The sequence below is a fragment of the Macrotis lagotis genome, chromosome 2 (assembly GCF_037893015.1).
Source record: "Macrotis lagotis isolate mMagLag1 chromosome 2, bilby.v1.9.chrom.fasta, whole genome shotgun sequence".
In the NCBI taxonomy this organism is placed as follows: domain Eukaryota; kingdom Metazoa; phylum Chordata; class Mammalia; order Peramelemorphia; family Peramelidae; genus Macrotis; species Macrotis lagotis.
In genome coordinates this window covers 176,221,990-176,247,066 of record NC_133659.1, presented here as the reverse complement: position 1 = coordinate 176,247,066, position 25,077 = coordinate 176,221,990, and the positions used below count along the sequence as shown (strand labels likewise).

Sequence of the window (25,077 nt, the reverse complement as noted above, 5' to 3'; positions counted from 1 at the left end):
TCTACATCTTTATCCTGCTCTGCTGGCTTTCTTCCTGTTCCTCACATAACACATTCCAACTCTATGACTTTTAACTGGAATGATCTTCCTCACTTCCACTTCCTGGTTTCCCTGGCTTCTTTCAACACTCATCTCATATACCACCTTCTACAAAAGGTCTTTCCTGGTTTCCCTTCTTCACATCCCACCTCCAGTTATTTACTTTGCAATCACTTTCCATTTACCTTCTGTATATTTTGTATGCACCTATTTGTTTTCCTGTTGTTAGAATTAGAATGTGAGCTCCTTGAGAGCAGGGACTGATTTTTTTACTCTCTTTTTTTGGTATCCCTCAGCACTAATCACAGTGTGGAGAACATAGTAAGCTGTTAACAGATGCTTGCTTGCTAATTGCCATTCTACCCTTTGACATGACAAGCTTGAAAAATAAAAGTGAAAACAGTTATAAGATCATTCCAAAAACTACTTGTTTCTTTACTCAACATCCCAGATTCATCACTGGATCCTCATATAGCACAATTTCTTCACCCTTCTTTTCACTTTTTCTGCTTGTTCTCTAGTTTACCTATGTCTTTCCTAAAGTATGGTTCCCATAACTAAATACAATATTCTCAACATGAACTGACAAGGGAAAAAGATGGATGAAATTCCCACCTATCTCTTTCATTAAAACTAAGAATTTCATTTTTTTAGCCTATCCTCAATCAGTTCACATTTATTAAACTCCTATTAGAATCCAGACTCTATAAGTCACACTATTAACAAAGTCTGAACTGAAATCTAACTTAATTTCACCCATCCTGGACCTGTTGACTTTTTTAACCCAAATGTAAGTCTCTGTATGTCCCCAACAATGATGAAAGCAATCTTGATTTCTCAGCCAAATTGTATTAGCAAGCCAACCACTCTGTGACAGAGTCCCAGCAAGGAGAAAAATCTGAATATTCTTGTGAAACTTTTTTCTTCCCTCAGGATATCTTGTCCTACCAAAAAAGGAGCCAACAGCGTCTCCCTCCTGGATTATACCTTGGTTACCTGAAACTCTGCAGTTCTGTGGATCAGATCAAAGTCCTTGTCACCCAGAAATTGCCCAACATCCTCTGCCATGTAAAGATCCGAGACAACAACAATGTTTCCAAGTGAGTTATCTGGACGGTGAAAGGGGATATGGTGGAGGTAAGGGGTTCCTTCTGCCAAATTATTTGTAGAATTAATGATTAACCATTATGAAGTGAACTATTTGCAAGAGACCTTCCCCAGAGCAACATTCATGGTAGAGCAATAGGGTAGATGTCCTCAGCGCCTTGGAGAAGGTTACCCACATTCATTGCCTTTTTCCAAGAAGGAAGGGCAATAACAAGAATAGAAATCCTTTGAAAGTGCCCTAGGGTACTTGGCATTGAAAGCATTTACCCCATCATTTTTTAAAACATTGCCCAGTTCTGGTGACATGAGCCAGCATTACAACTAGTACCCAATTAAAATTATAGTAATAACTTTCAGCAAACCTTAGAGGGCCTAGACATTTGTCACAGGCTCAATTCAGAAATCTTTCCACTATACCATAATGCTCTCTGGTACTGAAAGCAAAAGAATTGAATCATGCTCAGTAGAAAAAAAAAATAAGACAGAGTACAGCAGTGAGCCAAAAAGTCCAGTTTCTACTCTCTATAAAGGAAGGCTTTGGGAGGAGTTCAATACTCCACCCTCCATTCCTCCAATCAGAAGGATGAAGAGGTTAAGGGAGGTGGTGTCACTCAAGGCTTGAGTTAACTGCAGGATGAGGAGATTAGAGGTGATGAGCTTAACCTGGGAGGGGCATCTTTCCATGGAGTTGAAACCAGGCAAAGCAGTAAATGCAAAGTGGAGTGAGCCATAGGCAATTACATAGGCAATTAACTTTCTGTGGTCACATAATTTATTAAACATAGCAACATTGCAAGGAGAACTGTTAAGCCTTCTCATCGTGCAGTATGTTACCCATTTGGCCCCTCAAAACTTGCTCCAATAACCTCCTTCGAGAATACTCCCTAAGGGTGTTGGAAGAATCATTCAAAAACATTCATTGCCTATCCCTGCCCTTTCAATACCTTGGGGGAAATATCAAGAGAAGGGGCTCCCTGTTAGAACCCACCTACTGTCAGCTCTGCATACAAGAGAGAAACTAGACAAGACTGATGACTCCTTGTCTTCTTACTGGCCTGGCAAGAGTAGTAAACAGTGGCCAATTTTTTCCTACTCTGGTCCTATCAACTACCCATGACTGTCATAGAATCAGAGATTTAGAACAGAAAAGTGTGTCAGAAACCAACTAGTCCAATGACCTCATTTTTATAAATGCTCATACAAACTTATAAGTGTCCCAGACAGGACTAATATATAACCCTCCCTCTCGCTGCTAACTTACATTCTGTTTTAGGACCTTGAAAAATTATTTTGATCATTGGAACCTTTGAGTTTTATAGTTCTATGTGCCAATCAAATGCATTTTCAGTGTCCTTCATTACTCAGAGAACTCATGAATGTTCATTTTGTGAAAGTAATTAGAGACTGAAGGCTTTTGTGACATCGGACAGTAAACTTAAGATGGGCATGCACACAAATATAGTTTCAATAATCTTCAGGAATTAAAATATTTTCCTGTTTAGGAATTAGAATAGCACAGTGATTATGAGAATAAAGTCTTTGTAGAAGAGATGGTTGATGAAAAGAAAATGTATTTTCTAATGAAAAAGTTTATACCATAATCAATTTGGCTCTATGATTCACAGATTAGTGGCCAGGCTGTCACAAAGAAGACCCAGGCATATGGAAGGAAATTTGTCATTACCTCCTTTTCCTCCTTCCTCAAGACAGACAGGAAGAAAGTTTTCCTTTGGAGATTTTAAGGGCATCTTGTCAATCCCTATAATACTGGAAAAGGAAAATAGGATCCAATGAAGTAGTTCCCAAAATCTCTTTGATGATAGTTTGAAGCTTCCTTGAGCAGAAACATTTGGAAGGCAGATACTAGGATACTGCATATACATTTGGAAGATCGTCCAATCATACCCCATCATTTTATAGACATCCAGAAATCTAGAAAGATTAAATGATTTGACCATGGTGACCCAAGTAATGAATGGCAAAGCTAGAATTTGAGGTTGGATGCTTTGATTCCAAAATTTGTACATTGAGGTGCAGAACCAAGATGGCCTTGGGGGGGGGGGAGCAGAGCCAAGATGGCAGTGTGAAGGCAGGATTTCCCTGAAACTCATCCACCCAAATCTCCAAAAGACTTCAAATTATGACTCTAGTCAAAATTAAAAGGAAGAGAACCCACAGAACCCACTCCACTTTCAGGCTTTGGATGAGCTCAAAAAAGACTTTGAAAAGCAATTAAGGGAGGTGGAGGAAAAATTGGGAGGAGAAATGAAAGCAATGTAGATAAATCATGAAAAACAAATCAGCAGTTTGATGAAAGAAATACAAAAAATACTGAAGAAAATAGTATGTTAAAAACCAGTTTAGGCCAAATGGAAAAAAAGCAAAACAAAAGGCAAATGAGGAGAAGAATGCCTTAAAAAAGCAGATAGTCAGCTGGAAAAGGAGATAAAAAATCTCTGAAGAAAATAACTCCTTCAAATGCAAAATGGAACTAAAGGAAGCTGATGACTTTGGGAGAAATCAGGAAGAAATAAAACTCTTCCAAAAAAGTCAAAAATTAGAAGAAAATGTGAAATATCTCATTTGAAAAACAGCTGCTCCCAAAAACAGATCCAGAAGAAATAATTTAAAAATTATTGGGCTACCTGAAAGTCATGACCAGGAAAAGAGCCTAGACTTCATTTTTCAAGAAATAATACACCAAAACTTGATCATTCCTCAAATACTGTCTCCCATGGGTATAAGGATCAGATCCCTCCTCACAAGCACAACCATTCCTTCACTTTCCCCTACTGTGTGACCCTTACAGATAGATGTTCACTGGGAGAAATGCAAATAAAGCAGAAGATGGTTTATTGTTTGGCCATTTTCTTTTTCTTTTTAAAAAAAGTATTTATTAGTTCTTTTTTAATTTAAAAAATTTCTTTATCTATTTATTTTTCCAACTACATATAATTTTCAGCCATTTTTTGGCAAGGTTTTGCATTTCACATTTTTCTCCCTCTCTCCCTCCTTTCTCTCCCCTCTCCTCTAAACTATACATGTATTACCATCTAAATATAAATCCATGTCATTCATGTTGTAATACATAAGAAAACTTTAAAAAATGAAGATAATAAACTTTGTCCTGCATTTAAACTCCATAATTCCTTCTGTGGATATGGATGGTATTTTTACATCACTAGATTTTTAGAATTGTCTATGATTATTGTACTGTTGAAATGAAAAAGTCCGTCATAGTTGACCATCATCCAATGTGCTATTAGTGTGCACAATGTTCTTCTTGTTCTGCTCAGCATCAGTTCATACTAGTTTTTCCAATCTATTCTGAAATCCCATCCCTCATAGTTTCTTAGAGAGCAATAGTTTCATCACATTCATATACCATAATTTGTTCTTTCATTCCCCAATTGATGGGCATTTCCTCAATTTCCAATTCTTTGCCATTATAGATTTGCTAGAAATATTTTTGTACATATGGGTTTTTTACCATTTTTTATGATCTCTTTGGGATACAGACCTAGAGTTGGTATTGCTGGTCAAAGGGTATCCTTTGGGTGTAATTCCAAATTGTGGTTTTCCCTTTAAAAATAAAAAAAACTCTGCACAGTAAACACACTCTTGTTGATGTTGTTGAGTTGTTTCAGTCATGTCCAGTTCTCTATGAATCCATTTGTAGTTTTCTTGACAGAGATACTGGAGTGATTTACCATTCCCTTCTCTAGTTCACATTACAGATGAGGAAACTAAGGCAAATGGGGCAAAGTGATGGGCCCAGGGTTATGCAACTAGTGTCTGAGGTCAGATTTGTACTCAGGAAGATGACTTTTCCTGACTCCAGGAATGCTATTCTACCCATTACACCACACATAGGACATCAAAATAAATTTGCAGATTAGCCATATCCAAAAGTATATATCTTATTCTGGATTCCAAGTACATCACCTTTCTGACAACAGATGAGTATGTGATTCATCATCAGTCCTATAAACTGTTTTATAATTGAAGTCATAAGAGTTCTGAAGTCTTTCAAGATTGTTTTTTCTCTATAATATTGTCTTTGAGTAAATTATTCTCCTGTTTCTGCTCACTTCACTCTGCTCAGATCATAGAGGTCTTCCCAGTACTCTATAAAGTTGTCAAATGGGCATTTTGTGAAGTTTGGTTAATACCAAGGCTAGTTGGGTCCCTGTTTTCCCCATGAAGTTGCCTGTTTTTATGATCCTCTCTTTCCCCTCCCTCCCCCTTTAAGCATCTGGAAGGGAAAGGAAACCAGACTAGTCTCCAAGGTTCCAAGAGGCCTAGAATTGATTTGCCTCAGCTGGCATCAGAACTAGCTGTGGTCTCCCAATCATTGAACTAACCACCAAAAACCCCCGCAGTCAAAGATGGGACTTGAACACTCTGGAAAAATCTACAGTAAATAGAAATGGTCAAGAAGATAAGTCTGAAACATTTCAAAACTAAGACCTGGGAATGTTCACATATATAAACAGAACCTGCCTCCTCCTAATCATGACAGGCTTGATAGTAAAGGTGACCTGAAGGAGGCAGATCTAGTTTGGATTTGTCTTTGGATGATAAACAGCTCAGGTTACACCATCACAGATAGGTTTTCACCACCACAAATGGGTTACACCAGGTTCTGCACATGTATTACTGTGAGTTCTCAGCTGTGTACTCAACTTTTGTTTTATTTCTAATTTTAACTTGACTCACCATACAGAGATGAGTGGGAATGGATCCAGAAGCTTTCTGTCCCTGAATCTTTGGAAAGTATAGCTCATACTTCTGACTGCCCCACTCAATTGTTCTTCTATGAGCTCCAGATGGCAGTGAGGGCTCTCCTGAAACAGATCAATCTACCTCTACATCAGGTATTCTACTTTGCAATATTGACCTTTTATGCACAAAAATACTTAGTAGTCAGATCAATAGTAAGAGGTGTTTGTATGCTGTCGTGAAGTGCACTTACATGTCGTTAATATAATATCTAAATGAATAAATGCCTCTGTATTCTTTTGCTTCCCCCCCCCTCATTAATGCTTAGACAATGACTCTTTCTCACCCTCTCCTCAAGGTCATCCAGTTCATACCCAACCTAAAAAATTAAAACAAAACAAAAAAGTTGCCTGGGTTCTGTCCTAGTACATTTTTTTTGCAAGGCAATAGGGTTAATTGGCCACACAGCTAGGTAATTATTAAGTGTCTGAGGTTGGATTTGAACTCAGGTACTCCTGACTCCAAGGCCGGTGCTCTATCCACTGCGCCACCTAACCACCTACTACATTTAATCTCAACAACATAAAATAACCAAGGACTTGTTTTGAGATTCAGATGCATTCATACATACACATGTATGTACAAGTACATATACATGGACACATAATCAAAAACAGAGAGTCAAAGCTAGAAATATTTGCAGCAGAGTCAAGTAATACAAACTGGGGATGGAATGCTTAAGCAGTATAAAATATACCCCCTGGAGTTAGATTGTAGGAAGTGTATAGGGAAGGAATAGAGGGGAGAGGAAAAGTTACTCCCCCAGCTCACCATTTTTAGGTAACTTCCTATTTTAAATAATTATTGCCATCAAATAGGTACTAAGTTCTAAATTTCGATTCTGAAAAAGTGGTGCCCTCTAAATTCAGTGTCTCTAAATCTGAGACCCTGAAATAAAGCCCTAATCACCCCAACCTAGTTATAGTTCTTTTAAAAGATAGTCTTATTTGAAATGATATCTTACAGGCTCTTGCTTCAGAGAGAGTACTTTTGTTGTCAAAGGGTTTTCTGGTCCTGATACAAATATAGAAGTTCTATAAAAACTCATATTTAAACCTCTGATTAATGTTTTAAGTTGATGATTTTCCCCTTGAAATGTTCTCCATCTTACCTAAAGATATATCAAAAGCATTCAAGACTATAAGTAGAAGAATCTTTCAAAGATGAGGATAGTATATGGATGTACCTTTGTCTTTTGAAAAACTACTTTTAAACAAAACAACATAATCAAACACCTGTTGGGACTGGCAAGCAATGGGAAGAATGAGTTAACTGGTTAACTTTGAGAAATCCCTTCTATCTCTGCCATAATGCAATTTTAAGTTGGAATTGCAAGGTCAACATAACACTGTCACTGGGATGGGGAAGAACAAAGTCCACAAACGGTACCGGACAGGACCAAGCTTACACACAGTGCCTTGCTCATTGTGTACACTTAATAAATGTGTGTTGAGTTGAAATATTTGCAGAAGGGATAGATGGCTGACAGCAGAGTCATTAAGCAGACAGCTATATTATTCCAGTTGGAGCCACTGTTGGAATGAAGAACGGGTTCCCCTTAAGATAGTCAATTCTATTAAAGGATTTCTTTGGCTTAGCAGGTTCGAAGAGGCTCACATTTCATTGGTGATTCTCTTGGGCTGTATATACATGTTGGGAGAAGGCTGCCTAACTGCATGCAACAATTTTTTTTTTTGATGCTAGTAAAATTGTCTCAGACCTTGGCCAGAAACTGCATTCCCCCCACCCCCAAGCAACCTAAATTGAAAGTAGTGGATTTTTAATTCAATCCATTTTTGCTGTTCCACGTAATTATATTCATCATTTCAAAAACCCCACAGAATTCAATCATTTTCTGCTTTTTTTATAACAAGCATAAATGTTGTTTTCAGCATTTATGTGGAACGTTATTGCCTTAAATCTTGATTTTATATAGCATTATTAAATGGACTGAACCCTAATATTTATGTTGTATAAAAATTCCAAGCTTGAAGTCATGTAATTTTGTTAGATGTTTTACGCCGGGTTGGTGTTGTTTATGTAAGTGCCATGTTGTAATTCTCCTATTTTTTCTCTGCGCGTGTCCTTCTACAGGCCAGGCACTTCCGTCTCTACACACAGGAGGTGTTGGAAATGGGTCACAATGTCTCCTTTCTTCTCCTGCTCCCTGCCTCAGACGACGTCTGTACGGCCCCAGGACAGAATAATCCTTACACCCCGCACTCAGGATTTCTTAACCTCCCTCTTCAAATGTTTGAACTTGGTACATACTAGCTTATTCCACCTAGAAATAGTAACCCAGCCCCCTTCAAATCGAATCACAAAGTGATATCTGTTCCCCCCTTGTCCCAGTGGAAGGCCAATAAATCACATGATAGCTTTGGCAACAGCCCTCCCTAGAACTGTGTACAAGTCAGTGAGAAAGCAAAAACCCTCTGACTATGGTGTGTGCTTGAGGGGTAATTATTGAGGACTTGCAAAGGCAGGCCAGAGAGGGGAGTCCAGACAGAAAATTCATAGTCATCAGGCTGCAGGCAGTCCTTGCTTTTCTTAAAAGGGAAAATACAAGAATGATGTGGTCATGAAAAGAGTTCCCCAGCTCCCACCCCCATCATACACCACCAAAAAAAAAAAAAAAAATGAAGAGTTTGCATCACTTTGGAGAAATTTTCTGCAGTCCTGGATGGTCAATAATTTTTTTCATATTTCTTTTTTGTTTTTTTAAAATTTTTCAGTGAAATTTGGATTTGAAAAATGAAATTCCAGTCTAAAAACATTCACTTCAGAAATTGATATCTCCCAATGTAACAGGGTTTCTTGGGATGCAATATTGTTAGAAGGATGCATACTTCTGAAAATTATGAGCTTATTCTGACTTTCTGAAATGAATAGCGAGGCCCCAATTTCTATGTTTTCATGAAGGTCCCTATATCACCTTCAAGCATGGGAATAGCATTGGTTTGTCTTTATTCCCATACTTCATCTTTGTAGTCAAATCAGTAAGAGTCAGTTAGCAAGGGAGTTTAGTTCAATAGAAATGAATGCTTTCTAAGTCGGTGATTGAGATGGAGGTTTCAAGGCTTGCTTCTAGTCCCCAGAGTTAGAAGTAGATACAGCAGTTGACTGTTGTCCAGGTCCAGAACTGTAGCATAAAGCTTGAAACATACTCTTGATTTTTCCTAGTCATCAATAGTATGGACTGATTAAAAAAAAAAAGAAAGAAAATAGATAGTAGTCGTTTTGTAGAGAAGGTAAAGAATCCTTTCAATATAAACATTAGCCTTCTGAATCAGAAACTGGGATTCTAGGTTGCCTATTATGTGACATTATCTGGATGGCAGGTACTTCTCATTTTTTTGTACTTCTTCTATGCCTCATGACTAATAACATTGGCCATCCTACTCCCCATAAGCCTCCCTGTGAATGTTGCTATTTAACGAGCTCCCCAGCCAAGAAGCCTTGTTATTCCAGGACAGAATAGCACCACTGTTCTGTACTTCAGTTTGGATGAGTGTCCTTCTTCATCCTCCAGAAGCAGGGCAGGACGTCTCATCTAGAAACTGATGAGGATTCCACTACATATAGCCATTCCACTTCTAACCCTGGAAAGATAGTTCCCCTACCCAAAGGGAATACTAGAAGGAATTCCTCTCTTTCCACTCAGTTTCCCAAATCCTGGGTAGCCATGCTGCAAATGATAGGGAGGTCTCAGAAAATAAGGGAAAGAGTTCTGGACCTGAAAGTCCTGTTTGAATCCTGGCTCTGACACTTTATAACCCTGTCTCATAAGAATAGGGACAAAATCAAACTTGTGATTTCCTTGGTGTATAGAACTCCCAAGTGAGGAAACTGTCCCCCTCCGTCAGAGTAGATTGGCACTTTCTGTGCAAATAATAAGTCTACCATACTTGAGAGATTAAGTAACTTGCTCAGGGTCACACAGGCAGTATGCGTCAAAGGTGATGCATAAACCTGAATCTTCCTGGTTTTGAGGTCAGTTGTCTATGAACTATGCTGTGCTGTCCTTCATGAGTTGTATGATTTTGAGAAAAGATGTCCATTTGTTTGAGCCAAAATATTTGCCATTGTAAAAATAAGGGGTTTGGGCTACATGTTCTATAAAACTCCTTCCCAGAACTAACTTTTTTGATTCTTGTGACTGAAAATCATCTTTCCAGACAGAACAACGTTTACTGGCCAGTTTAGATATCACCCTCCAATAGCAGGAATGAGAGACCTCCCTTCATGGTGGTAAAATCAGACATCAGGGATTTCAAATTGGAAGACTCAGCTAAACTACCCCTCTTCTACCCCCATTTCATATCCTCAACACTTCCCTGGTCTTGCCAGGATCCATCATAAAGGATATTCCATAATCTCCTTTTTCCTTTTGATTCTTAAATTTTCCCACCAAGTTCATTTCAGCTTGACCTTAGTTTCTAAAATCTTTATCCAAGTACTAAAATTCCTTGTTGATTTTTACTCAAAATTTTTAATGTTTGTTTGTGTGTGTGTGTGTGTGTGTGTGTGTGTGTGTGTGTGTGTGTGTGTGTGTGATAGATCCCTTGGCAGACTGGTGAAGCCATTTCTAGTCATTCTAATAATTTTACAGAAAAAACTGAGGCCTGAGGAGATTAAATTATTTGCCCAAGGTCAAATAAACCACAAATGGCCTAGGAGAAATTTGAATCCAGGTCCTCTGTCTATAAAGCCAGGGTTCTTTCTATTGTATCATCAGGCACAAATTTTGACAAACATGGTGCTTAGCCTGTGAATCTGAAATTAATAATTCTCCCTCTGCCATCTTCTCAGTGCCCACCACACCCTACCATTCCATCTAGATCCTCACTGGGGCACCAGCTTGGAGTTGTTTTCCCATAATTGAAGATGAGGTAGCTCCAATTCAACTGCACTCTCTCCATCACTTTACGTTCTTGCTTGAATGGAATGGTTGTGCCCAGTTTGGGGGGCTGGTGTCATGGCTTCAGTTTGCTAAAAAACTCACTCATCCAGCCTCTTTTTCCCTAGTCACAGATTATGCCCTTCACTTTAATTCATTTGTTATTTTTTTTCCTGGGAATTGAGGGTACATAATCTAACTAGCAAACAATTAATAAATTGTCTAGTATATTATTCATATTTCAGAATCAAGAGTTAATATTAAAAGCACAGGCTTTCCTCAACCTAGGTAAGCATGACTTTTTTTTTCAAAAGGTATTTTATTATAGTTTTCCCTCTTCATTTAGTCATTAGGTCTTGAAAACATCTCTAATCATGATAAACCAACAGTAATACTTTATGTAGGAATCCCTATGGAAGTGTTCTGTGTGCATGTGTATGTGTGTTTGCTGGGGAAGGAGGACAATACATCTTTAAAGCACGGACCCTAACATTTAGTAATCATAATCACTTAATAAATGTTTGCAGACTAACTGACTAACTAAAGAGGGTGCTAACGATTCATTAGCTAGTGCTAGTTAGGGGTTTTTTGTTTGTTTTTTTAAAGGGACCTCTTTCTGCTTCTTGAATATCGTTTCACAGTAAGCAATGGGGACATGTGCTAAGTATTTCTGAGAAATGAGGGTGGATTGTAGGGAAAGCAGCCCAAAGTGAGGAAACTCTAGCCATTAACAACATGAGAGATTTAATGGGTTTTTTAAAAGGTGTAAATCATAGGAAAATGTCCATTGTTATCATATAATAAGAGGTCTCCCATCATTTCAGTTTGACTTGTTACCATTCATCCATGTCCTTGCAAAAGAATAGGAGATTTGGCAAACATCATATTCTCATTATTAGTTTAGTGAATCACCATTAGCCTGCTTCTCAGACATAGAAACACTTCTTTTGTGTGTTTTCCAACCTTAAGTGGATTTTATTTGAACAGGATTATCATGAAGCTTATCCAGTAAAGATTGGGTAGAACATCAAATCCACAGAAGACATTCCTTCATAGGTTTACTCTGATAGAGACTACAACATGGAGCACCAATAAATACATTTATGAATAAAGTCATGATATGGAAAATTCCATATTGACCATTAAAATCAATTTCCAGTAATAAAACTTGATAAACAAAAAAAATCACCTTGAATAGGATAGAATTTCTCCCCCAGTAAGAGATTGTATGTATCTAGACACTCACTAGAGGAACTAAATTGACTTTGAGTAGCTCACATAATCTCCTTGGACCTCAGTTTCCTTCTTTGTAAAATGGATGAGTTCTAAGGTTCATTCCAGCTCTAGATCTTTGATCTTAGCATTTTTCAGGGGCAAAAGGAATGCAAAGGAAAAAAGGAAACTCTATCTAGTAGTCTGGCATCCTGAGGGTTTACCCAGTCTATTTTGAGAAGCTCATCTCATCCTTACACTGGAATAGTAACAACTGACAAAAGACCAATGGTAAAGAGGGTTCATGGGTATTGATTGCACTAGCTGGCCAAATTCAGGTCAAAAAGACCTAAAGGAAGGACATCTAAGAAAAAAGATCTGTTGTGCTTTTTAGACATTTCCGCTAGTTTATATGGAGTGACATATACTGAGTTAGATAAAATAATAATCATTATTATTGTTATTATTGTAGTTCACATTTATATAGTGCTCTAAGGTTTGAAAATAATTTTACAAATATATCATTTGATCTACACAACAACCCTGAGGAGAAGGTAAAATATGGTGTTGTGTTTCAGCCCTTGTGCTCATTAATTGACACTTTCAATCTGAAAGCAGAACCATTTACAAAGAAATATCTAAGAAGTGGGTTTGGAACCCAGAAGGCATCCTAGGAGGTAGTCATCTTTTTTTTACTGGAATCTGCAAGAAACCATACAATCAATTTGATGAGAAATTAGTCAATGAATTTAAGAGATGGACTACTTTCAGCTCTACTTTCATTCATACTTTATTTAGATTGCTGATGCTGTTCCTTAGGACTAAAAAGGTAGAATTAATCTAACCAGGTTCTCATTGGAGTCAATTTCCAGTTTCAAATCCCAGCTCTGTCTTTTGTTACTAGTGTGACCTTAACTCATTCATTAAACTTCTGAAGGTTTCAGTTTCATCCTGTGCTTTGTTTAAAAAAAGAAAAAAAAGAGAGAGATGGTTAGATTAGGTTATCCTTCTCTTCCTAAAACTGGGTTCCTATAGTGCAAACTAAGGTCTGATTTTCCACTGTCTTCAGTATCATGAGGGATGGACTTTCTCTTCTTCCAATGTAGGTTTGAGTCTACAATCTTTGAATTGGAAGTAACCTCAAGAGGTCATCTCCTTTCTTCCCCTCCAACTAAGATTTTTAATGTCAATCTAATCTGGGACTCTTCAAGAAGAATATTCCCCTAATGTCCCTCCCCTTCCTATGTTTCAGCTAACTTCTGACATTCTATCTGGTAGCCAACTAAAGCAATACGGTATTTTGGAAAAAAGAAATTGACCTGAGAAGTAGCCCTTGTTCAGCCACTAACTTGCTATATATGACCCCCAGACAAATTATTTCCTTTCTCTCTGTCTCCATTTCCTCCTTAGAAAATGAAGGAATGTCACTAAATAATATTGAGATACCATATCTAATATTGAGGCAGCAATTAAGGGTATAAAAGAGTGACAGAATTTAAGTCAGAGATTCTGGGTTCAATTCTGATTGTCTTTTACTACCTATGTAATATTAGGAAGAAATTTAAATTCTCTGAGCCCTGACATCCTCAACTGTAAAATGGAGGTGTTTTACTAGATGATTTTAAAGATCCTATCGAGTTCTAACTCCATGAGTCTATGAATCCTCAAATTCCTTCCATTTGATTCTTAAATCTGTCATTATGGAGGCAGAGGCGAACATGAAGGAGGAAGAGTTCAATGAGAGTTAATTTTATTTAATAAATCATGAGGCATAGAGGTGATTAGATTATTGTGGTATGAGCCCAACATATCAATAAATGACTGTGATTCACATTGTTTTAATTAAAACTTTCCATTGCTTCACACACACACACACACACACACACACACACACACACATAAACACACACACAGACACTGCAACCACCAATATTATATCATCATTGAACCTGCTTTAGCATTTATTGAGCAACATTAAAGACACTAGCTGAAAACCATAAGAACACAGTTGAGATTCCATTATAAATTATTTGTGGAATGCCATATGGATGGCATGGTCACTAGGAGACCGTCCCCTCCTCAAAGTCTTCTTTAGCATTAGTCACAATAAGAAAAAAAGTTGTAAATGTCCTGGGTAGGGTTTACATTTTTTCTGGAGATGATCTGTAAATTATTTCAATTGAACTTTCATTTTTTATATTCATTAATTCTAGGAAATCCTTTTCTATTATTTCCTTCATTATAGTATTAAAAGTTTTTTTTGTCTTGACATGTTCTTCTGGAAGACTCATGATTCTTATGTTGTCACTATACATCCTGTCTTTGATGTTCATATATTTTTGCTTCCATAGTGAGCATATTTTTTCTTAATGTTATGGGTTTTTTCCCTACTCTTCTTCTAGGTTGTCCTTCACTTCTGTGTATTTTCTTTACCGATCTGTTGCTACCTATTTTGTTCCTTTAGTGAGACTTGACATTGCAGATTCATTTTTCATTTTTACTTGTGGACATAAATTCTGCTCTCATAATTCTCATTTCTCTTTTAAACCACTTAGGAATCAGGAATCACATATTGTGGTTCTATGTTTTTCTAAAATTCCACAGGGTTCTCTCTCTCATCCAGAGTTGGGTTATTTTCCTTTATTTTGCAATATTTATTCATAGATGCCTAAACTTGTTTACTAGATCTGGAGGCTATATTTCCTTCTGTTGTTATTGTTTTCCCTTTTGATTTATCTGTTTATATTCAAGTTTTCTGAGATTTTTTTCTTCCTGTAATCTTTGGTGTTTTCAGTCTTTCTCCCCCTCTCCCTTTATTTCCCTTATTACTCACTTCCTGTCTCTGATTGTGATTTCCCTAGGGACTGGATCTCAAATGTCCTTAACCTCTTCCCACTTTGGACAATTCATCTTTTAATAGCCCATGTCTTTGTCCCCAACCGACATTTGGGTCAGAGCTAACCCCCAGTTGAATCCTGTGATATTTTTCTCAGGTCTAATGGAATGCTATACACCTCCACACATATAGTATCTTACCCTATTGACATGTCCACTCTCCCTGTTCCTCTGTTCTCTGATCTTGCACTGACAATGCAAAGCCAGTTTTCTCTAGCTCCAGTAGTTCAGGGCTTTGCAGCACTGGTGCTTCCAGGTTGTAGTCCCTGGGAAGCTTTTGCTCCTGAAGGGCTATGGTCAGGAAGACTTCCTCAGCCTGGAACCAAAGTTTCCATGGCCCTGGAAAGAGGGAAGTAGGAACTGGGCTATAGGAGTGGATTTTAATGCAAATCTGTGTTATATTTGTGGATCCAGTCTCAAAGTAGCCTTGCTTGCTGGTAATGTGGGAGACCCGCAAAGGGTGATCTTAGGGTCAGTGAGCATAAGTTCCTGGGTCTGAAGTTTTTCTTAACCTTCTTCTGCATTATAGGTATCCTAAATCATAGAAACAACTGAAGTTACTTTATCTTTGGTACATAATTTCTGTTTTGGAAAGGTTTGAGAGGTCATGAGGATCAAAGATGTTTAATCCTCTTATTTTTCACGTGATCCAGAAGCCTGATGTATTTTTTAAAAGACTTAGTTAAACTTTTCCTTCTCCTTTATGTCATCATGAAAGGAATTTGTGGGGTTGAGAGGCAGAAGGCAGCTTAGAGATTGCATAACTCCACACCATTATACCTGACTGTTATAGAAGTGAGGGCCAGAGGAATCAAGGCTGTTCAGTCAGTAGAATTTGAATTCAAGTCTTTTGATCCACTCCATATTTTTCTCCTCTTTTCTCTTTCTTTTCTTTCTTTCCATTTTTTCCAAGAGAGACAGAAATGACAGAAAGGGATGGAGAGAGAGAGGGAGGGACAGAGAGAGACAGAGACAGAGAGAGAAAGATTTAGCTGTTAGTTTTAAATTTTGGTTTGGCTTAGAAAGAGTGGCTCTAAGACATTTCATTCTCTCTCCTGCCAAAAGATGACATCTGTTAAGTGCTAACAGGACATAATCCCTACTTTGAAAAGCATGAGGTCAGATTTATGGGGCTGTTTAGGGACAAAAGAAAACTTGAATGTCATAGAAACTTCTATGGTTCATATTCTGTGACTCTACAGTAGATTGCAAAAAATAACCCAACTTAGAGTAAGCTAATTTGGGAATAAGTTAACAGTAAGAAATAAGCTAAAACAGAGTGGCACAATATGAAATGGAATAAAAGTGGTCCTTTGGAGCGAAGATCTGAGTGGCCATGGCTTTGGGATAAGAGTTAGTGTTTTCTCACCTCTGCAGAGGGAGTAGAACTCATTCTTTCCATCTACTGTTGGATTCATTAGTCCCCTTCACTAGACAGTACATTAGATAGTTTGTCCAATGTCTCAGACCATTAAGTATGGAAACAATAATAGTATATTCTTAAGGAAGAGCCAAATGGCTTATGAAAGTTTGCATGGTCTAATGAATAGAGTCCTCAGAATCAAGAAACCTGGATAAAAGTCTGATAAATAATATATATATATATATATATATATATATATATATATATGTATATATAGTCAAGTTACTTAGCTTTTCAGTCACCCCAAGGAACCTTTTAAAACTTTATGTTGCAGAGCAGTTGTTCATCTACATTTGTGAAGGAATTTTGGATACCAATGAAATCAAAGGCTTTGTCCCCCAAAAAATGGCACATGAAAGATATTGGGAAGGATCTAATTTGCAGAATATCCTAACTGGGACACATCTCAATGGAAGCTAGCCATATGGAGAGGCAAAATCTCAAAAACTGTATACAATTAGATGATGGATTGACCGGTGAACTCTTACATTTCGAGGCTGAATTTCAGGGTTCACATCACTGCTCCTTTGGAAGGAAACCCTTGCCCCACCATCTCCAATAGCCAGGGCAAAATATAAATTGTGAAGATGGCCCTACTCTTTGGTTGTTGCAGAGATGGAGTACAGGATAAAAGTAGGCAGTGATAAAAGAAGGGAATATATGATCTGTTGTTCAGTAATGTCCATCTGTTTATGAATTTTGACATTTTCTTGATAAAGATATTGAAGTGGCTTGCCATTTCCTTCTACAACTCATTTTACAGTTAAGGAAGCTGAAGCAAATAGGGTTAAGTGATTTGTCCAGGGTCCCACATCAAGTAAATGTCTGAGACTAGATTTTAACTCATCATCTTCCTGATTCAAGGCCCAGTACTTTATCCATTGAATCACCTAGCTGCCTATAAATGGCATACAGTATTCTCAATTATTCAACAAACATTTATTAATCACCTGTTATGTGCTGAATACTATATAAGGCACAAAGACAAGAGCTTACATTTCATCATGAGAAATAGCATGTTCATATATATATACACACACACACACACACAGATATATATATATGCATACATAAGACTATGGCCAAAATAAATATAAGAAAAACTTAGAAGGCGAAAACACTGGTAGTTGGGAAGGCTAAGAAGGATTTCATTAGAAGATAGAACTTAGGATGAATCCTGAAAGAGAATAGGGATTTTAAGAAGAAGAATGGATGAAAATTTGCATTTCAAGCTTAAGGACAGCTATGAATGGCAACAAGAGATGAAATAAGAAATATTATGAAGGCTAATTTGATTGAATCATAGTATTTCTGAAGGAGGCTAATGGAAAGGTAGGAGGCAGGATATGAAGGACTTTAAATGCCAAACCCAGAAGTTTTTGTAAAACCTTTGAAGTAATAGGGAGCCACAGGAGGTTAATTATAGAGTAGGGGGATGTCCTGGTCAAACCTGAGTTTTAGAAAAATCATTTCATCGGCTGTAAGAAAAGAAGGTAGATTGGAGAAGGAAGAAACTTGAGACAGGGAGAACAATTAGAAAAGCACTGTAATCACTCAGATGAGAGGTGAGGAAGCTCACCTGCAGAAGGTAATGGTTGAATGAATGGAGAGGAGACAGATGCAACAGGATCTCCTTCATCCAAGTCCAGCGAGGGCTGGAAGCTAGAGTAGAGCAGCTGAAGGAGAGGGTGGCTTACTTACTTCCAAGGGTCTGGTCCCAAGTGTCCAGGCCTCAGTCTCAGAACCAGAAATTTAAGAGGCCGCTCCCTCCTATTAACCAAACTGACCACTAACAGATCAGGAGGTAGATGTTCCCTTTGGTCCCCCTCACCAAAGAAACCAAGAAACAAATAAGAAAAAGCCTGCCACGGACTGCCTGACTGGCCACTCCCATCTGGAATCAGAGCACGGATAATAGTGCAGGGATCTGCTGAGGGAGCAAATGAGATTTTAGGAAAACGTGACTCCATGTTGCACAATGCCCAGGATTAGACAAAGGACGACCCTTGCCAGACTCAGAACAGTTGTCTCACTCCTTTGGAGGAGACACTGAGGGGGCAAGCTTCAAGGTGTGGCCAGTAAGAGCAATTCAAGTAAGCAAGCAGGGCTTGGCTTGTTCATCAGAGGCTGGTCAGTAGGTGTGGAATGTGGTCTGGGGCCAGCTACCCTTCCATGGATCAGGGTGGAACTACCTCCTCGAAGCAGGCTGGGCATGTCCCCATGATGCCAAGGACTCAGGCCACAGCTGATCCCTCCCTACTTACCATGCCCCTACCCCAGGCTGCCATTGGCCTCAAGGGAAAGAGGTCCAACCTTGGCATGCCCTACTTGGAGCTCACTGCCCAGTAACTTCCAAAGAAGCTAAATGTTGGGGGGGGCACAGGAGAAGTTGGGGGGGGCAGTACAGTGTAGAGGACTGGAAGAAAAACCAGCTCTAGTCATGACAGGCTCCTTAGAGAGATATACTCAAGGTTTCAAAGACAGGCTATGGGGGGACCAGAAGAATAACCTTCATATTTTTGTTTCAGTATTTCTAGTCTTGGCTAAAATATTGAGCTTTAGTGAAAGTCAAACTTAAAAATCAAACCCAGGTTTTGAGTTTGCTTCTGTGCCTTTTTTCCTTTAAAGGTATAAGTAAACTTATTTTTCTAATTTGATGAATGTGAAATATCAATAAATCAACAAGCAGTTATTGTATACTTGCTGTGTGTCAAATGCTGTGCTAGGCACTGAGGGTACAACTACAAAGAATAAAACAATCTCTCTTCCCTAGAGATATAGATATCAGTGTAGTTATAGATGCATACATAAATTTAGATTATATAGATATAGTCACATAAGGTATTGATGGCAATGAGGGAAATGGAAGAAAAAGAAGGAAGGAAGACAGAAAGAAAGAACATAAGACAGAAAGAAAAAGAAATGAAGGAAGGAAGGAAGGAAGGAAGGAAGGAAGGAAGGAAGGAAGAAAGAAAGAAAGAAAGAAAGAAAGAAAGAAAGAAAGAAAGAAAGAAAGAGGGAAGAAGAGAAGAAAGACAAAGGAAGGGAGGGAAGAAGGAAGGAAGGGAGGGAAGAAGAGAAGAAAGGCAGAAGGGAGAGAGGGAGGGAGGGAGGGAGGAAGGAAGGAAGGAAGGAAGGAAGGAAGGAAAGAAGGAAGGAAGGAGGAAGGAAAGGAGAATGAAATAGGAACAGGGACAGGATGAAGATAGAGATGGGAATGGAGATAGAATTAATGACAGAGAAAAGAATGTATGTATGAGGCAGCATGGCATAGTAGATGAATACTCCTGGACTTGGAGTCAGGAAGACCTAAATTCAAGTCCTGCCTTTTATAGATACTTGTTTTGTGACCATGGTCAAGAGACCTATAAATGCCCTAGGTAATTTGAATATTGTAAATTGGAGAGCATTTTCTGATTTGCCTTGATAGAGTAATATTCCTAGGGGCAGCCAGGTGGTTTGGTAGATAGACTGCTTGACCTAGAGTCAGGAAGACCTAGGTAAATAAGGAAGACATAGGAAGCTGTGTGACCCTAGGCAAGTGATCACCTGTTTTCTTGTTTCCTCATCTATGAGATGGGATAATTTTTCCCAGGGCTTTTGCAAGGATTAAATGTGGTAATAATTTTTAAAACCCTTACCAGTACTTGGCAAATATAAATATTGATGCTGATGATGATGTTTCCTTCTCCAGGAGTTTTCTACACCAATGAAATCACAGGTCCAAATCTCCCTGCAAAAACTTGATAGGCAGAGACACAGATAGACAAATGTATTTGTGCATTTATATACACACAAAGATACATATATGAGTATATACAAAAGAAATAATTATGTATATTTACATATATATTTCATTCATGAGGGAAAAGTCCACATAAACTCTGGTTTTAGCTACACCATTTCCCTGTGTTTTACCCAGGACTAGGTAAAAAAAATGTTAAAAGGAAAAACTGTCTGACTAAAGCCAGACAACTGGCCCCTTAAGAGCAGATTTATAATTTATTTATGGCTTAATATTTTCCACTGATCAGATTAATAAATCATGTTTTCATTCAACTTGTTTTCTCCAAGGTATGAATTTCTCTATTTTGATACCAGATCTTAACATGTTTTGTTTTGCTTGTCCATTTTCCAGTTCATTTTTGTAGCTACAGGGAGAAATTTATTAGTCTGTATTGCCGCCTTTCTGCTGTCACGGAGCTCGATTCTCTGAATACCCAGCAATCCCTGAGGGAAGCGATCTCAGACAGCGAAGTAGCAGCAGCCAAGCAAAGACACCAGCAAGTCTTAGATTACGCACAGGTAACTCTGGGTTCCTGTTGAGATGAAGGAGAGGAAGTGAGAGGTGGGAGATGAGAATCCAACTTACATCCCAACAGATTTCAACTAGAGAAATGGGGGAAGCGGGGAGATGGAGTAAAAGAAGGATTGAATTTGTCATTCCAAAGACTTGGCCAGTAAATAATTGGGTAACCTTAGACAAATCATCTCTTGGACTGACATTTTCTCTTCAATTGACCAGGGGAGAGATAGGCTAAGTGATCATGAAGCCACTTCTGCTTCTAAACCTATGCATCCCTCTCCCCCAAACCTCTTATCCTTTTCAATCAAACCTCCTTGAAGCTTTAAAAATTTTCAAATTTGTTTTTGTATATGTTTGTATCCCTCCTCACCCCAACCTCTCATTGGAATTCAGATTCATGAAGGGAAAGGGCTGTGTGTGTGTGTGTGTGTGTGTGTGTGTGTGTGTGTGTGTGTACATGGCTTAATCATTTCCTCTCCAGTGCCTATAGATGCAGAATGTCTTGGTAGATAGTGTTTCTGCAACAGAAAGACCTGAGTTCAAGTCTTGCTTCAGATTCTTATTACCTAGGTTATGCTGACAAGACCACTTAACTTTTATGTGTCTCAGACAATTCTCTATGACTTATCTGCCAAGTCATAAACATGTTGCATCTGATTTGGTGGCTAGAACTCCCCAGGCTAAAAGAGATTGTACATCCTTTTACTGTTCACACATTCCCAGTACCTTACATCCTGTTCTCAGTAAGTGCCTGATAAATGTCGAATTGAATAGAGGTATTATGCCTTTGGAAAAAATCAAATATAGCTAGTATATTCAAAGAACAGACATGTACTTTTATATATTTCCTATTCCATTTTGAGAAAGCACAAATGCTCAGGGCAGAACAAAAACAAAACAAAACAAAAAAAAAAGATTTCTATCAGTTTCCATGAAAACCTACAGCTCATTCAGAATTCCACAGAGAGTCCATTCTGCCATAGCCACAGGCAATGGTGACTTCTCAACTCAAAGTGAAAATGAACAAGATAAAGGCAAGCAAAAGAACCTCATTCTTATCCAGTGACCTAGTTTATCTGCTCATTCCTCAGGATGAGTAACACAATTTATTTTTCATTGAGAGCTTTCAAAAAGAAGCAGAAGCAGAAGCAGAAGCAGAAGCAGAAGCAGAAGAAGAAGAAGAAGAAGAAGAAGAAGAAGAAGAAGAAGAAGAAGAAGAAAGAAGAAAGAATTAAGAAGAAGAGAATGGGTGATGACTAAACACTAAAAAAGTTGACCTCAGGAAGAAAGAAAGAGAAAGCAACAATGAGATCATGGCAGCTTCTGTTAACTCAACCAGTTTTGGGGCTAGTCTTATTTTAAGGAGATCTGACCTTTTCAGAGATTGTAGACCCTAGGATAGTGTCAGCATTAGCTCTTTGGACAAAGAACCAGGGAATTTCCATTGTTCTTGGACTTGATAAAATACAAGCAGTACATGGGCAAAGGAACATCAAAGGAACACTAAACGCTGAGTCAAGACAGCGGTCTCCTAATGCCAGTTCTGCCTTTTAATAGTGGGTCTGCCTCTATGTTCTGCAGACAAGTCACTTAAGGAAAGAAGGAGGGGGGAGCATTTATTAAATGCCTCCTGGGTACCTGGAACCTTATTAGAGGCAGTTAGGTGATAAAGGAAGTAAAGCACTGGACCTGGAGTCAGGGAAGATGAGGTCAATTTCCGTTTCATATGAGCTTTATGACCTTGGTCAAATCACTTAACCCCTGTCTTAGTCTCCTGCATGCATGCCTCAGCTTTACTCACCTTCTTGCCATTGAACTGAAAGAGAGAGAGAGAGAGAGAGAGAGAGAGAGAGAGAGAGAGAGAGAGAGAGAAAGGGAGAAAGGGAGGGAGAAAAGAAAGAAAAAAGAAGGAAGGAAGGAAGGAAGGAAGGAAGGAAGGAAGGAAGGAAGGAAGGAAGGAAGGGAAGGAGGAAGGAAGGAAGAAATTCTCTTTTTTACTTCCTGGGTTTATATTGTGAAAAATGAAAGATGATTATCTCAGAATTATGCAGTACCAGAAGACACTAGTGGATTGGTTCACATTTTTATGCCCAACTATAAGAGACAATTATTAGAGTTATAGTGATAGGAGTCTAGTCTTCATGAAAGAGAAATGAAAAGTATACTTTGAACAAATCTTTCCAAAAGAAATCCTTTGTCAAATCATTCATTGTTCTCTCTTTTTTTCCTACAGTCTGACAGAAAGATGGTTCTACTTTGTCAGGGCCTTTTACTTAGATTTTTTCTCTCATTCCCTTCTGCCTTCTCTAGCAGTTTGTCCCTTTGATGCTCTCTATTTCTTTTTGTCTCTCCTCCTCCTCCTCTTCTTTCTCCTCTTCTCTCTCACTTTTTTCCTCTCTCTCTCCGCCCCCCACCCCACCTCCAAATCTTTTACTCTTAAAAAACCTTTACTTAATCCTGTGATCCCTCCAATTTATTGTTTCATCTCTCTCTTTCCCTTTCACAGCTAAAATCTCAGAAGAAAACAGTCATCTGTATTTTCCCAGGACCCATACCTCTTGACCTATTTATTTCCTTTGGCACGGTCAACCACTTCCTTTTTTGAGACACCCTTCTTCGTAGCTTTTCTAACACTGCTCTCCTGGTCCTCCTTCTATCTGTTTGACCAGTTCTCCTCAGTCTGTCATACAGGATCTTCACCTTCTCCTGTCCATTAAAAAAGTGAGATCTCAAGTTTCTGTCCTAGGTCCTCTCATTTCCCTTGTTCCTTGGGAAGCAGATGATCTCAGTAGTTCCCTTGGATTGAGTTAATATTTCTAGGGGGGTGACTCCCAAATCTCTATACTCATCCCTTATCTCTCTGCAGGACTTTAATTCCAACTGCCAATGTCCTTGCACTTTGCAAAGTGCATATTGGTCATTTAAATCGACATGCCCAGGATGACTTATCCCCTTCCCCTTGAACTTTCCCTCCCTCCAAACTTCCCATTTTCTGTCATCCTCTAACTCATCCATATTCACAACACTAGGCCCTCCTTTACTCCATTATCTTAACAGTTGTCAAGTCTCGTCAAATCTTCTATAGTATTTCTCTCAAGAATATGAATGTGTTGTCATCAAGGACACAGACAGCTATGCCAGTTCACACTGTCTTCTCTGACCAAGATTGCTACAATAGCCTACTAAATGATCTTACTGTTTTTTAATCTCTCCTCTATCTAAGCAATATTCCCAGAGCACCAATCTGATCATGCCATGTCCTCTCCTCAAGAATTTTCGGTAGCTCCCTATTGCCTCTATGTTAAAATATAAAAATCTTCTGTTTAACACCTGATTTCAGTAGATCTTTCTAAGTTTATTTCATATCAGTCCCCTTCACACATTCCAGCAAATTAGTCTGCTTGCTATTCCCCATCTCTAGTCTCTGTCTATAAGTTGTTACCACCATAAACTCCCTCCTCATGGCACCTCATGGAATTCTTAACTTCCTTCAAGGACTAGCTTTAATGCCACCACCTATTAATCTCTCATCATTAGTATTATTATCACTCTTCTGAAATTAATTTTTTTAATTTTTCTGCATATGTTTTGTATAACATCCCCATCCTAAAAAGAAGTAACATTTGTCCAATTGAATTAACAGAAAGGAGTCTTTAAGTATCTCCCCTCCCTCTTTATTTCCATTCTTCAAAATCCATTTAGGGCAGCCTCACTGACTATTCTAGACTATTCATATTTTACATAAGCCACTCTGCACATTATTCATAATGATATTTAGTTTTACACAGCCTTTTGATGTATGCCAAGGGCTTTATACAGATTCTCATTTGTTCATGATAAGACCAGGAGATAAATATTATCATCATCTCCATTTTATAGATAAAGAAACTGAGATTGAAAGAGGTTAAAATGAATTGCTCAAAATGGAAAAGTCAACAAATATTTAAGGCAAGATTTGAACTTAGGTCTACCTGATTCCATGTCCACGTCCAACTCTATCCACTCCTCCACAGACCAATATGTTTCTTTACTCAGATCAAACTTCTTTGATTTGTCTGGGTTCTGGCTCTATGTTCCTGATTTCCAGTATCCTGGATTTCCAGTCCTGATTTCCAGTACACCTGTCTCCCCCTCACTCCCATCTTAGCTCCCCCACTACATGTTTCTTTCTATCTGTCCACTCTTCCCACAGTCAAGTCAATCAACCTAGACAGCTGTAAGAAGGCAGAACAGGTTGGGAATTCATCTGAGTTCCAACCTGTTTCATTTTTCTCTTGTAGGGAATTTGAAACACCCCCACCCAATCCCATCCCCTTCCCATACCAGGATACCCTTCCTCCAATCAGGATGAAAGGACATAAATGCTTGGAAAGAAGCCAAATCTCAAAGGGTTAAAAACCCATTCTCTTGGGC

The 25,077-nt window shown here is 38.4% G+C and overlaps 1 protein-coding gene and 1 long non-coding RNA gene across 9 annotated transcripts in view; one reads left to right on the top strand and one right to left on the bottom strand.

The window, feature by feature from the left end:
- Nucleotides 1-1,182, bottom strand: part of LOC141513644 (uncharacterized) — a 131,184-nt gene extending 130,002 nt beyond the window's left edge. For all 5 annotated transcript variants that reach the window (XR_012475844.1, XR_012475843.1, XR_012475845.1 and 2 more), the window contains exon 1: nucleotides 1,036-1,182. This is a non-coding gene — a long non-coding RNA (uncharacterized LOC141513644). The remainder of the gene's footprint in view (nucleotides 1-1,035) is intronic.
- ANKFN1 (ankyrin repeat and fibronectin type III domain containing 1) overlaps nucleotides 1-25,077 on the top strand; it is a 503,865-nt gene that overhangs the window by 461,995 nt on the left and 16,793 nt on the right. For all 4 annotated transcript variants that reach the window (XM_074223663.1, XM_074223664.1, XM_074223666.1 and 1 more), the window contains 4 exons: nucleotides 973-1,139; nucleotides 5,873-6,023; nucleotides 8,023-8,191; nucleotides 20,497-20,663. In XM_074223663.1, the coding sequence (XP_074079764.1) occupies nucleotides 973-1,139; nucleotides 5,873-6,023; nucleotides 8,023-8,191; nucleotides 20,497-20,663 (654 nt within the window). The remainder of the gene's footprint in view (nucleotides 1-972; nucleotides 1,140-5,872; nucleotides 6,024-8,022; nucleotides 8,192-20,496; nucleotides 20,664-25,077) is intronic.